At 43.5% G+C, this 16125-nt stretch overlaps 1 protein-coding gene across 1 annotated transcript in view; it reads left to right on the top strand.

Annotated features, from left to right (window-relative positions):
* The window catches only part of mntb (MAX network transcriptional repressor b), a 76023-nt gene extending 60159 nt beyond the window's left edge, over nt 1-15864 (top strand). Inside the window, exons 5-6 of the mRNA XM_084320819.1 lie at nt 8796-8988; nt 14846-15864. Of these exons, the coding sequence (XP_084176945.1) occupies nt 8796-8988; nt 14846-15597 (945 nt within the window). The 3' untranslated portion in view covers nt 15598-15864. The remainder of the gene's footprint in view (nt 1-8795; nt 8989-14845) is intronic.
* Nucleotides 15865-16125: the final 261 nt, after the last annotated feature.

The raw sequence follows: 16125 nt of genomic DNA on the forward strand, positions 1-16125 counted from the left end.
TTCTTTTATTAAATCAACTTTCTTTAATGAATATAACTCATCAGTTTCATCAACAATCCAATAAGGTCACCAACGCCGGAGATGCTGGGTTCGAGCCCAGCTCCCGGCATTGTCACCAGCTTGGCTGGCCGTTCACACTAATACAATTGGCAGTATTAGGGGGTGGGGAAGCTGGCGGGTGGGTCCTGGGCGTTGTGGACAGCGACCCCTACAGTTCGGTCAGGGTGCCTGCACAGCGAGGGTAGGATCTGGAGAGAGGTAGTGCGACCTTCCACACGTTACACTCTCCCGGTGAGAATCTGCGCGGCCAGGCTGGCTGCCGGCTGGCTGCCGGCTGGCTGCACATGTGTCGGAGGAAAGCATGCGACAGTCTCCGGCCTCCCGGGCCAACAGTAGGGGGGGGTGCGCGACAACCAGGAAGGGGGTTGGGAATTGGCATAACGACTAACAGTGGGATGGGAGAAAAATCGGAAAAAAGGAGGGGGGAAAAGATAATAAAAAAGAAAATCCAATAAGCGCACGGTTGGTATGAAAGTGATGGTGACGTCTTATGTATAATATTATAATATTAGTGTAGCCAAACCCCCATTGGTTTAAACAGATAGAAAACAAAATAAAAAAGATAAAAAAATAAATAAAAAATTCAAATGTTGATTTAGAATTCGAATGTCAACATTATGATCGAAGCTTCGAAGCATTCGGTACAGCCCTAGTAGTTGATCTGTGGTGGTTGACCTGTGGTAGTTGACCTGCCAGCATGCAGGAAACGCAGGAGAGGCCTTGTTTATTGTTGCACAAGATGCGTAGTAGCGGGAGATTCCTGCCGACTCTTCACTACAGTGTGAGGATGGTCATAGTGGCTAAAGAACTGGTTCAGAACATCTCTCTGGATATCGATGATGACATATTCTGTACCAGGTCTGCTGGGCCTGGGACAACCTCACCCAGGTGTAAAGGTCCTTTGATCGCCCCAACTTCCACATTGTTGTCAAGGAAACGTGCTTGCTTGCTTTTGTCGTTATCATTGTCTCGACGTGAATAATCAAAAGACCTTGGGCAGAGGAGGGGAGGTCCTGTCCTGTGGGTTTATTAAGTCAAGTCCGATGCATTTGTATAGAGCAATATGACAACACTGTGTCTTTGGGCTTCACAGGCCCTCAGTGGAACTGACACCACCCCCTGACCTTTAACCCCCAAGATGAGGAAAAACTCCCACAAAAGGAGAAAAAGGCAAGAAACCTCAGAAGGGCCATTCAATGAGAGATCCTCCCCAACAAGGATGGTCAGATGTCCAATAGGAGTTGAAGTGGGCAAATGATGATTGATAAGATCATTGGTAAATAATGATAAAGTAATACAGGGGCGGATCATAATGCGTAAAAATTGTAGACGGGGGTAACGGATAACTAGAGGCAACAGGGCATCAACCACGTCCATAGAGAGGAGCATCAAGGACGTCCATCGGGGGTTGCCACCCAGGAAGATGATACGGCACCACGAGGAACGTACTGCTCCGCGAGATGGCACAGGATGGAGAGGCAGAACGTGGGCCAGGCACACTCATCAGCAGTGTTGTGCTAGTTACTGCAAAATAGTAACTAGTTACCATTACTAGTTACTTCATTTCAAAAGTAACTCAGTTACTTTACTGATTACTTACACCAACAAGTAATGCGTTACTGTGAAAAGTACGGGGAGAACATGCAAACTCCACACAGAAAGGCCTGGGAGATCACCCACCTGGTGTCGCGGAAACCTGGTCCCCAAGCGGGTATCCAACCCTGGACCTTCTTGCTGTGAGGCGACAGTGTTAACCACTATGCCACCGTGCCGCTTCATAGTCATAGGACAACAACAAACACATAGTTCATCTGGTCATCCCTATGGTGTATATTTCCTAAACTCAAACCAGTGATGCGTAAGGTCAGATGTGTGAATGATGATCAGAATGACACATGGAGATGTACATTCAAGGCAACGAGCAGGCGAAGGTACCAGGACTTCAATCCAAGACGGCCACGCAGCTCCATGAGAGCAGGGCACAGGACGGGCCACAGCACCACCTGGAGGGACCGGGGCAGGCCACAGCACCACCTGGAGGGACCGGGGCAGGCCACAGCACCACCTGGAGGGACCGGGGCAGGCCACAGCACCACCTGGAGGGACCGGGGCAGGCCACAGCACCACCTGGAGGGACCGGGGCAGGCCACAGCACCACCTGGAGGGACCGGGGCAGGCCACAGCACCACCTGGAGGGACCGGGGCAGGCCACAGCACCACCTGGAGGGACCGGGGCAGGCCACAGCACCACCTGGAGGGACCGGGGCAGGCCACAGCACCACCTGGAGGGACCGGGGCAGGCCACAGCACCACCTGGAGGGACCGGGGCAGGCCACAGCACCACCTGGAGGGACCGGGGCAGGCCACAGCACCACCTGGAGGGATCGGGGCAGGCCACAGCACCACCTGGAGGGACCGGGGCAGGCCACAGCACCACCTGGAGGGACCGGGGCAGGCCACAGCACCACCTGGAGGGACCGGGGCAGGCCACAGCACCACCTGGAGGGACCGGGGCAGGCCACAGCACCACCTGGAGGGACCGGGGCAGGCCACAGCACCACCTGGAGCGACCGGGGCAGGCCACAGCACCACCTGGAGGGACCGGGGCAGGCCACAGCACCACCTGGAGCGACCTATCCACCCAAACTCCAGACTCCACCAGCCTCCACCTCCGGATGGATAAGAAACAAGCATGCCCACTCCCAGGAGAGACGAGCAACAAACCCAAGAGAAAGTCACCCTAAACATACTCTTAAATGTTCCATATTATAATTTTTTTAAAAGACTTCCGTGTTTATGTGATGTGATGTCTTTATTATGTGATGTCACACCAAAAAGCCCATTGCAATGCGGCCCTTCACTTGTGTTTCTGACAACATTTTAAGCGGGAAGTAAGATAGGAAATTGCATATTTGATCTGCAACGCCTAGTTTTGACAGTTTGATCTGATTTCGCTTCATCATTCACGCATTGTTCCGGCGCGCTGCGTTTGGGGAGCGGGAGCACCTAGTTTGCACAGAAACCGAGAACAGGACTGGGACGGAGGGATATAGAGGCACGCTAGAATGTATACTGGGAGTGGTATTACTATTTTCAGCGGAAAATACCTCGGATGCCTATATTCACTTGTTGAAAAGGAGTATAATAGGGGACCTTTTTAAGAGGCTGTGTCAACTCTAGACCAGGCAGGGCTGCGGTTGGTTATAGAGAATGAAAATATATTGGAAGCTTGGATTTATTAGTTGGATGGGTTCAGTTGCTTTGGCGTGGTGTTTGGAAGGGGGTGGGGGGATAATAAGAGCTTGTGTGCAGCACGTGTCTCCTCTCTTCTCTCTCTCTCCTTCTCTTCCTCCCTCTGTTCTGTTCTTCTCTCCGACCTTACACAAACCTCCAGTCCTTTTCTCTCTTTTTACCCTCTGAGATATTCATTGTTTCCACTCACCTCTCTCTCTCCCTCCCCCTCTCTTCCTCTCTCTCTCCCCCTCTCTTCCTCTCTCTCTCCCACCCCCTCTCTCTCTCTCTCTCTCTCTCTTTCTCTCTCGCCCCCCCCTCTCTCTCTCTCCCTCCCCCCCTCTCTCTCTCTCTCCCTCCCCCTCTCTTTCTCTCTCTCTCTAGTAATCTGTGTTAATGTCTTTAGCGGGCATTTTCACGTTTCCTCCCGTCACCTGACCCACATAGAGTTTGGGTCACACCGACAGGAGTTGTGTGTGAGAGAGTGATTGACTGTTCTTTCCTTCTCTTGCTCTCACATACACAGTCGTTTGCTATTCTCTCTCACTCACTCGCACACATTTTTACTCTGTGTAGTCATCAGAGAGCCATGCTTGGAATGACGCTTTCATTCATTCAGACCCTGCACACACGGTGACACACACACAGATAGGCTACGGTCATCAGGTGACGTCAAAATGGCAGCGAGACCGCTTCGACAGACTCATCTGATTGGTTGATTCGAATGCTGAACCAGGCTGCGTTATTTCACAGGCTTGGTTTCCAGGAAATGGGAGGGGCTTAGCTAATGTAAAAAAAAAATGTTGCCTTTATTTAACCAGGTTTGTCCCATTGAGATCCAGGATCTCTTTTTCAAGGGAGAACTAGCCAAGAATAGCAGCAACACAGAGTTGCAAAATAAACACATAGACATTACAGATATAAAAAATTATCAGATAAAACATTTGCACACAGATTACAACTTAAAAGCATTCTTTCCCATTTCTGTTGGGACTTTGGGAACAACAAAGTGCAGAGTTAATTTCCATTGTTCAAATTTAAAAGAGACAATAAGTAAATCGGAATCATACCAAGAATGGCCCTGTACATCAGAACATACCAATGACTGAGCTGACAGGAGGCCAGTTCACTTTATGTGTATAGTCGTCGCCTTAGAAACAACTATTCTTCCTTGGGTCCACACAAAAGACAAAATAAAAGATACCCATCACACGATGTACATTCACACATTTTATCAATAAAAACGATTGAAATTAAATAGAAAAAAACTATAATAAAAGAAAGAATATAGGAAGTTATCTTCCCCATTTGAAATATAATACAATGGTGAGTAAGAGATCCACGGTTTGTAATAAAGTTAGTAATGCGAATTAGTGACGAACACAACACATGGTAGCGCCTGTGGGCAGGCATCCATGATCGCAGGAGTGTGTTTTATGTGTATGAGAGGAAAATGTGATCAGTTCAATGAGAGCTTTGTGTCTTGTGGTCCAGAGTTCTTGTGTTAGTCATGAGGGTTGAAGGGAATGACTGAGACATACTGCACAGAATAATATACATATTGAGTTATATTACACAGAATAATATACATATTGAGTTAGATTGCAGAGAATAATATAACTTACATATTGAGTTATATTACACAGAATAATATACATATTGAGTTATATTACACAGAATAATATACATATTGAGTTATATTGCAGAGAATAATATACATATTGAGTTATATTACACAGAATAATATACATATTGAGTTATATTGCAGAGAATAATATACATATTGAGTTATATTGCACAGAATAATATAACTTACATATTGAGTTATATTGCAGAGAATAATATACATATTGAGTTATATTGCACAGAATAATATACATATTGAGTTATATTGCACAGAATAATATAACTTACATATTGAGTTATATTACAGAGAATAATATACATATTGAGTTATATTGCACATAATAATATAACTTACATATTGAGTTATATTGCAGAGAATAATATACATATTGAGTTATATTGCACAGAATAATATAACTTACATATTGAGTTATATTGCACAGAATAATATACAAATTGACTTGAGTTATATTGCACAGAATAATATACATATCGAGTTATATTGCACAGAATAATATACATATTGAGATATATTGCACATACTAATATACATATGCTGGCAGGACAAAACCTCATAACTCCAAAAACCCAACTTTTCAGCAGATGAAAAGAACGAACACAGATTTGAGGGCGAATAGAGTTACGAGGTTTAGACACATGATTGGTTTAATGCTTTCCCATTGTGTAGACTTTGTAAAACCACACACACATGGAGGATGATCTACTGAGTTGATAAATAAAAAAATTAGTTATGAGGTTTTGTCCCGCCAGCAGCGTTGAGTTATATTGCCCAGAATAATATACAAATTGAGATATATTGCACAAAATAATATACATATTGAGATATATTGCACAGCATAATATACATGTCAGTTAAAGGAGTGAAACTCTGGAACAATATACCGGATGAAATAAAAAAACAGCAGGAGTATTTTTAAGTTTAAAAAGATGTTTAAAAACAGGGTTCTAGAATCTTATAGTAAAATTTTACCTACACTCTTTTTTCTTTTCTTTTTTTTCTACCATGAAACTCTGGTGTTGCAGATGAATTTTAGATTTTTCCTATGTTGGCTTATGTTCTTTTCAGGAACGTTTTTTTTGTTGATTGTTGATTTTTTGTTTGTTTGTTTGTTTTATCTTGCAAACTTTAACTTTTTTTGTTCTTTTCTGGATAGTTTTATTTTTTTTGATCCACTTTTTCTCCCATTTTCTATATTTTCTCCCATCCCAATTTCATATCATCCAATTCAACCCTCCCCTGTCACGAACGCTGTTTCTTGCCTCCCACAAGCCGGCTGCAATGTGGACTAAGTCATACATAGCACAAGTCCCCTCCGGTACTTGAGGTAACAGCAGTCGCATCTTTTCACCTGCGCAGCTCGATCTCTCAGTGGCGAGGAGTAACTCGTGGGAGGCTCACGCTGCCCCCGACACTTCCTGATTCTACTGCGTAGGCGCACCAACCGACCTGTAGGAGTCGCTGTCCACGACGCCCGATCCCCACCCATCAGTTTCCCACCCCCTAATACGGCCAATGTGTATTAGTATGAACGACCAGCTAAACTGAAAGCAATTTGGAGCGCTGGGCTCGAACAGGCAAGCCCAGCGTCTCCGTCATTCGTGGCGAGCGCCTTGCCCACTACGCCACGTAGCCGCCCCTTTTCTGGATAGTTTTTTGTTGATTTTTGATTGTTGATTTATTTTTTTTGTTTGTTATATTTTGAAAACTAACTTTTTTGAATTCGTTTTTTTGAATTAGGGGTAGGTTGCTCTATAAGCCTTCGGCTTCAAACCTATCCTTTTCGTTTGTTTATTTGTGAAAATGTTTAACAATTATTTGTTTATTTATTTGTAAACATTCGAAATAAAATAATTCATTCAAAAAAAAAAAAATTCATTCATTCATAGAGATATATTGCACATAGTAAATATACATATTGAGATATCTAATCCAACTTTATTTGTATAGCACATTTAAAAACAACATGGTTGACCAAAGTACTTCACAGTAAAAACCATAATATAGTAAAAAGAACACAAACACAATACAAAGTACACAGAACTACAAACAAAATTAAAGCAGCAGGCTAAAATCTTTTTAAAGCTAGGGAGAACAAATGTCTTTTAAGATTGGACTTAAACACTGGGAGCGTTGGGGCCAGCCTAATGTGGGGGGGGGGGGTAACTCGTTCCACAGTTTGGGGGCTGCAACCGCAAATGCACGGTCCCCCCCTGTTTTTTAGCCTGGATTTAGGGACAACAAGGAGGGACTGGTCGAGATATATGGCACAGAATAACATACGTGTTGAGATATTGCACAGAATAATATACATATTGAGATATTGCACAGAATACATATTGAGATATATTGCACAGAATAATATACAAATTGAGATATATTGCACAAAATAATATACATATTGAGATATATTGCACAGAATAATATACAAATTGAGATATATTGCACAAAATAATATATATATTGGACAGAATAATATACATATTGCGATATATTGCACAGAATAATATACATATTGAGATATACTGCACAGAAGGCACCAGGCATGTTAATGGTTAACCAACTGACTCTTAACTGCCAATAATGTTGACCCATTAATCATATCAGTTAAACAATAATATAGAGCATTGGGGAATTACATTAGGCTACACACACACACACACACACACATGCACGCACGCACACAGATCTGGTCTATCTGTCTGTCTGCACTGTTTGTCACCTTTGAAGCCAGTGGATAATTTGCCAAGGACAAAAATAATTGCAATAAATCAAATGTAGCTCTGGATATGATGTTCTCACTAAAACTAGGGATGGGCACGGTAATGTATTGTTTTCCCAGATGGAACACTGGCAGCAGCAATAACAATGCACAGCAATATACCCCATGCTTAATGTGTATCGTCAGTCAAAACAGTCAGTTACCATTTGTAATAATTACATTACCTCCACTCTGTCTGCAGCACGGAATGGCATGTTTCTTGAGAAAAGCACCGTATCAATAGTCTATGAACACTATGCAAAGTGGGCGGCATGTTGTTGGCACAATTTGCAAACGCACAAACACGAGCTGTTGTTTTTATCTTTTAGCTGTATTCCAATGCCACAAACTTTTTGCTGCAATGTTGGCGTAGTATCCATAGAATCCTCCTGATGCTCTCATGCTCCACAGCTTGTTGTCTTCCAGTGTTGTCTTCCAGTGTTTGCTCACGCCTTGTGGGATTTCAGAGTGAGATTTCTATTGCAGTGGCAAAAACAAGCACTTTGTACTTGGTGGTAACCAAATTTAGAAAATGTAGAATCTAATGATATTAGAGGGGGTTCTTCTGTACCAAACAAAAATGCTTCTTTAAGTCTGGAATACAATTTCTAGGCTAGGCCTTCTCTACGGTGTTCTGTGAAGTATTGTGTATACTGTATTCTTAATTTAGAATGACATTTTGACACATATTTGTATCAAATATTGCACCCTCCTGCGATTTGGAAATTGCACTAGGCTATATTGATTAATTGTCAACCTTACGTTGTGCTATACAAGTCTGTACAAATTTGTTATTAAAAGTGGATGTTTATTCATAACGACGACCAAACATTTTGTTTTTATCGTGCGTTTGTTTCCCTCGGGTCCTTCGCTTTCCTCCCACACCATGAAAGACATGCAGGTCCATACTCTGCCATGAGAAGTTGGACTGGAGTTGGTGTCTCTGGGCGGCAGAATGTGGCTTCCTACTGCTCCTAAATAGTTAGGATGGGTTAAATGCAGAGGAGGAATTGGTGCATGTGAAAATGTCCTTGTTAACGGAAGAGATTCCAATTTGATGTGAGGTGGTCTTCATCTATGCGTCTGTGTGTGTCCCAGACTCTGAAGCGTAAGGAGAAGGAGTACGAGCACGATATGGAGCGCCTGGCCAGGGAGAAGATCGCCACACAGCAGCGACTAGCTGAGCTGGTGAGCGAGCTGAGTCAGTGTATGGATTTGGTGGAGATAAACAGGGTCCTCCGACAAACCGTACAGCCAGAAGACGACCAGGCGTCCACCTCCACCGCCTCAGGTACACACACACACACACACACACACACACACACACACACACACACACACACACACACACACACACACACACACACACACACACACAGCTTTTTGCACAAGGGCTGGGCAATTATTCAATATTATCATTTGTAAGTATTTCAGTGGGGTCATGTATGTGGCAGCATATTGTGCTACATAATTCTGTTCAAATTGACAAGCAAATATCAATTTGGACAATAAGTATAATTTTTGTTTTCATAAATATTATTTTAAAATCAAGAGATTTGGCTTGATGTCACTCTTTGCATTAATTATAATAATAATACACTTTTTGTATAGCACCTTTCATACAGAAACTGCAGCTCAAAGTGCTTCACAACAGAAAAAGACAGGCATAAAATGAGCACAAAGTGCAGACATAAAATCACAGTTTTTCACATTAGGGTCTAACATCCCAACAGGCCACCTAGTGTATGGTTTGATTTAGTTTTAAATAGACAATAATAAAAAGAGCAAGATAAAATAGACAGAGTAAAATAGTGCAATAGTGCAGTGCAATAAAATAGTAGAACAGAATAGATAGTGCAATAAAATAGTTCTGAATTACTGTTCAACAGTTCAAAGTCGTCTTTACCTTCTCTGTTTGGTATTCACAGTTTAAAACTTGACAGTCTTCCCTCCTGTTTGATACCCACTTTGACCCTTCGAACCTCCCACTCAGGGCACAGTTCCCTCTCTCAGGGTGCAGTTCTAGGCCTGGGTCCTACACAGTTTTTAAAGCCTGACAGTCTCTTGTTTGATACCCACACAGTTTAACACTTTCAGTGCCTTTGATTATCGTTGATTTACCCCGTTGAATGCCACCATCCACTTCAATGTTAGCGTTAAAAACGCCTAATCTATGTTTTAAATTATGGCTATGTGTCTTATCTGCCCGTCGCTTATCAATGACTCGTTTGCAGTCAACATTGTTGAAACGGATTGTTTTTTTTATCAGTTCATTTTCGTTTTATAGCATTTTGAAAAGCCCTCGTTTTCAAGGAAAATATAAAGATTCCATGATAAAAGACATTTACTGGAATATTCTAGAATACACAAAAACGTTGTCATTTTTCGGCCTATTTATGAATAGTTTTCAAATAAACGCTAGATTATCGATAGTATATGTTAGGCTTGGGCGGTATGACGGTATTACGGTATACCAGGGTATTTAGAAATCCCCACGGTATTGAAAAGCAATACCGTCAAAATCACAGATCCAACAGAGTTTTAACAGTGGTTGGTTGTAGTGCTCTGCACACACGCGCCAGCAGAGGGCGAGATCAGTCCTCACTATTGGAGCGAGCCACAGAGCTGGTTGTCTACACACAGGAGGAGGAGGGGAAACCCCGCTTCACTGGAAATTAAATGAGACGCGCTTACCGTTGCTGCCTGGTGCTGCGGGCTAACTGGCTATTCTGAGAGCTAACTGTTGTGTATGTGTATCACAACGGTGGTCAAGCTTTACGGTAATGTTGCGACAGTGCTGTGAAAATACCGTAAAGCGTTGTGGTAACGAGAGTGTGTTGTTGTGGACTGGTGGAGCAAGCAAATAAACGGTAAAACGTTACGTCGCAGTCCGGTGCGTTTTTGAATACACAATACTAACGTTACTAGTACAGTATTAGGGTGCTGCGGGGCTCCTGGCTACCATTCTGAGAGTTAACGTTAGTAGTACTAGGATGCTGTGGGCTTCTGGCTAGTGGCTACCATTCTGAGAGCTAATGATAGTAGCACTCGGATGCTGCGGGCTAACTGGCCATCTCCGCGATTTGTTTACTTGGTAACACAGGTTGCCCCCCCCCCCCCCCCCCCCCCCCCCCTTGCTGATGAAAATGAAAGTCATACCGTCATATACCGTACACCGGGGTATTAGGTAATCAAGGTATAACGGTGTGAAAAAAATTATACCGCCCAGGCCTAGTATATGTGTACGTATGCACGCTATAGACGCGAGCTGAAAAATCTATTCTCTTATTTCCTCATCAGCGATCACAGCCAAACAGCCACATCACACATAGGGGACACGCTGTTATCTCAGCGAATACAGCTCCGATTACCCCAAGACTGGTAACATAGACTCCTTACCTTAGATCAGATGTTCTCCAAAAAGATTATTCCAATTCCTGATCGCCATTCCAAATATCGATCACGCTTATTGATTGATTATTGGCTGCCCGCGATCAGATCCCTCTTGAGCAGACTGCTCGCCAGCACAAGGAGCCAGTTGGCTCCACCCCTACAGATCTACAGATCCCAGGTCAGTCTAAGCGACTGACCTGCAGTTACACAGGTATAGACGATAGGGGGTGCTTTTTTCCAATCTGAGCTCCTGTAGGGGCTTATGTACCAACGGGAGACTCGGTTGATGAAATATGAATTCAGATCGCTAATACAAAAATAAAACGATATTTGTCATCGTGGGCACTCAATGGGGGGGCTGATAAAACGACATATGTCGTCCGTGGCACTGAAAGGGTTAATACCTGACAGTTTTGAACCTATATATATATATCGCAGTGGACTGTGAGCTTGGTTTTCCTCCATTTTTGTTCAGCAGCTCTACATATTCTCATTGTCTGCCCAACACTGCTATAATTTAACCATGGGGAGATTTTTTTTACCTGGAGTGACAGCATCCAGTGTATATTATAGGGTGTTGTTGAGATTTTCAACCATGCAGTTTAAAGAACAGTCCAGGCTGGATGGTTCAGTGTGTCTCATGATGTTTGAGAACTTCTCTTCTGCGATGTCATCTAGTACTCCTCGCTTTACAACGGTTACCGTTTTTGTCTCTGTTAAGTTTAAGTTAGCATTGAAGAATACACAGTGATGGTCAGATATAGGTAATTCGATTACTGATACTTTATCAATGTTCAAACTTGTTGTTATTACTAAGTCTAGGGTGTTACCATGTTGGTGAGTGGGTTCATTTACATGTTGTATTAGCTCAAAGCTGTCCAGTAGGTTGGTAAACTCAATAGCCTTGGGGTCGTTCTTCTTATTTACATGAATATTCAGATCTCCATGTATGATTAATCTTTCACATCTAATGATACCGACTGAGATTAGCTCTGAGAATTCCTGCAGAAATATTGCAGATACAATATAAGCAGATATTGTGATGTCAAATTATAAATAAGAAATTAATTGCTCACTGTGATTAATTACAATTAATGTATATATATATATTTATTTTTCTATTTATTTTTGGGCTTTCTGTATTTTTCACCCATCCCAATTTAGTCGTTATGCCAATTCCCTTCCTGGTCATTGCGCGCATTTTCCCCACTGTCGGCCTGGGGAGGGTGTAGAACTACCACATGCCTCCTCCGATACATGTGGAATCGCCAGCCGCTTCTTTTCACCTGACAGCGAGGAGTTTCACTGGGGAACGTAACATGTGTGGAGGTTCACGCTATTTCCCCCAGATCCCCTCCTTGCTGAACAGGCGCCCCGACCGACCAGTAGGAGTCACAGTTTACAACGACCAGGACACATACCCCACCGGCTTCCCGCCCGCTAACACTGCCAATTGTGTTAGTAGGGACGATTGACCAAGCCGGAGGTACCGCTGACAGCTGGATTAGATCCCAGAGTCTCTAGGCGAGTGCTTAGTCCACTGCGCTACCCAGCCGCACCATAAATATATTAGAGGTGGGCATAGATTAATTTTTTTAATCTAGATTAATCTATCTGCAATCCTGGATTTAATCTAGATTAATCTAGATTAAAATGGCTAAAAAAAATAAAAAATCTGCGGAAGGCATTCAAAATATGTGTGTTCTATCCAAATAATGACCAGAAGTAAGTCCTTACTTTTTCTTTCCTCCTTACGTTTCTCAGGCCAGGTTGCCCATTACACCACAAGCCCATCTCCCATTTCCAAAATGCATTACAGACTGTTTGAAAAAGCTGTTTTACTATGATAATTGGTAATGAAATATCAAAATAATGTTCAATAAGATGTACTTGTGTTTAATAAATTGTTTTATTCAGAAGTTAACACAAATAAATAATATTACCAGTACAGAACAGTACAGTATCTAGCACACTCTCGGGAGCAAAACAGAAAGAAGCATTTCAAAATTGAACTATGTGACATGGCTTGACTCAATCAGTCCAATCTCTATTTCTCCTTCTTCCACCAGTCACTCAGGCAGACCAGCTTGTTTTATGTAGCGGTGTCTACTTATAGTGCCTATAATATTTTTCCCGTTGGGTGCCAGACAGGGCCAAACCCTGCCAATGCATATCAAATTACCTTTTTAATTGGTTAATTAGGCCTATAGCTCCAACATAAGACTGTACCACATAAAGGTAGACAAATAATTTAATTAATAGTAGGCCTAGACTACTGAGCAAGCTAAATCATAGGTTAGTTTGCTAAAATGTAACAATCAATTACCTTTTCATAAATTCAAAAACCACTCAAGAGTCATGCTCAATTCAAAATCAAAATGTCCATGTATTGGATTCAATTCAAATCATAAGCAAACATTTCATAAAACAAACAATTCATTTTCAGTCCAGCATGTGTGTTAAACTCCCATAAACCAGTCAGGTCACTCAATTCAGTTCAGTCCGTGGGGCAGCGGTGGCCTAAAGGTTAGAGAAGCAGGTTTGTGACCGGAAGGTTGCCGGTTCGATCCCCGGGACCGGCAGGAACACCAACCGCTGAAGTGCCCTTGAGCAAGGCACTTAACCCCCAACTGCTCCAGTGGAGTTGCTCAGTGGCCAATGGTGTCAACTGTGGTTGTACTGGGCAGCTTCCAGGTGTGAATGGAACTGTGTGAATGTGAAGCAGGGCGTCCCTGAAAAAGAGCATCTGTGCTCAGCAAACCTACCCTGGGTAAATAAAGGTTTAAAAAAATATATATATATATTTTAGATTAATGGCGTCAATTATATTATCGCGCGATACTAGTCTCGCGTTAACTCAGCACATTAATGCCGTTAACGCCCCAGCTCTAAAATATATATATATTTTTTAAAGATAGCACAAATGCATCTGTAGGGGCTGTGGTCATGAATGACAATACATGACAAAATGGTTAGGGGAAGTGATCATACTCATCGGTCACAGTCGTTTTTTGGAATACCTTTTTGTTCCCAGATGTAACGATAGCTTTGTTGATACTCTGCTCCTTCTGAATGGGATGACATCGCAAGCATCGTTAGCAGAAAACAAAACAGCATTGGCTCTGCCTGGTATTTGAAACGCACAAAGACCATGTGCACAACTTGGTTTAATCCAAAAGCCTGTTCAGACGCTTTAAAAGCAGCCATTCAGGGGATGTACTGTATGGTCACACTCTTCATTTGCATGTCGGAGGGATCAGGAAGGTAAACACTCTCTTAATTAACTTACAAAGGGAAATTGTAAACACAGATGTGGAATCTTTGGTCTAAAGCCCCAGAGCTGGATCTTCTCAGACCATTTAAGTAAGTAAGGGATACATCTGTGTTTACAATTTCCCTTTGAAAATGTATTAATAGAGATCTGGGGGGTGGGGTTATATATTGTATATATATACAATGTTATGTATACATGTATTGTGACCACGAAATTGTGATGTATACTGTATATAATGTACACAAATGAGGCTTGCTTTTGAAGTTATGTGGGGTGGTTGTGGTCAAAAGGTACTGATTACGTTTATTTTTTATTTTTTATGAATAGCCTAAATCAATGTGTTAATATTGACAGCCTAATATATATTCATATTGATAAAAAAATATATATACATTTGTTTAAATTTCACCCATGTTGCCAGGCCCTGTATTGTACCACAACCATACCATGACTAATTATCTTTCTCTGTTCTGATCAACAGAAGGGGAAGACAACTTAGACCAGGACATTGACGAGGACATGTCCCCTCCCCCCTCCCTTCCCAAAGCCACGCCCCCCATCCTGCAGGTCCATCCCCTCCTCGCCCCTCACCTGTCAATCCACACGGCTCTGCCCATCGCCGGCCTTCTGACCACATCCTCCCCCTCCGGTCCCCTGGCCCCCCAGACCATCGCCCCCGCCCCCATCCTGCCCCCGGTCGCACAGGTCCAGCCCACAGTCATCGCTCACGCTGCCGTCTCCCACCCGTCGGTCATCCAGGCAGTTAATCACGCTCTGCCAGCCAATCACAAGCACCTAACACACATCGCCCCCTCGCCTGGCCCCACCTCCTGCACCCCTCAACCGATGGCGGTGGCTCCAGTCACTCACCAGCCAATTACCGCCCAGCCCATTGGACACATTACCGTCCACCCTGTGGCACACCTGGGGGGTCCCTTACCGTCCCACCTCCCGGCTCTCTACCCCCAGGGTGTGTCTGTCTCCCAGCCCACGGTGGTAGGCCACATCACCCATACGTTCACCCACCACACCCTGCCCCATGTCCAGGCTAACGCTAACGGGGTCCAGGTGAACGGCGCGGCTATGGTCGGCCAGGGAAGCCCGTCCCTCCTGGGGAAGCCCACGGCGGTGCTGGCCCCCCACCCGCAGCTGGTGGGACAGACTACCGTCCTCAACCCCGTAACCATGGTTACCGTCCCACCCTTCCCCGTGAGCACACTCAAACTGGCCTGAAGGAAAGGAATGAGGAAAGAATGGATGAATAAACTGCTTGAAGGAGAAGAAGAAGAAAAGACAGTTGAAGTCGAGCCGAGTCATAACCTAGTAAACAGCCTGCATCAGACTTTTCCACTCATTTCTAATAATAGCAGAACATTCCTCACAGATTCATGAACGTTACTTGGACTCAAATGAACACGAAGGCATGAATTGTTGTTATTGGGTCACCCCCCCCCCCCCCCCCCCCCGCCTATGATATCTTTGGGTAAACAAGGCGTGTAGGCAGTCACAGATCAATTATTAGTTTACTTGTTTCTAATTAGGGGGATTTAAACAAACGACAACAACCTAACCTTAAAAAGGCTAATGGGTCAGGTCATTGTTGACCTTTGGCCCTGCTGCAAAGGCATAACCTTTCTCTTCTTTCCTTCCTTCCTTCCTTCCTTCCTTCCTTCCTTCCTTCCTTCCTTCCTTCCTGCCTTCCTCCTCATATAACCAGAAGCACTAACATAATAAGCTCAGCTCACACTCAGGCATCTATGA

Source organism: Notolepis coatsorum (genome assembly GCF_963971535.1).
Source record: "Notolepis coatsorum genome assembly, chromosome: 8".
Lineage (NCBI taxonomy): Eukaryota > Metazoa > Chordata > Actinopteri > Aulopiformes > Paralepididae > Notolepis > Notolepis coatsorum.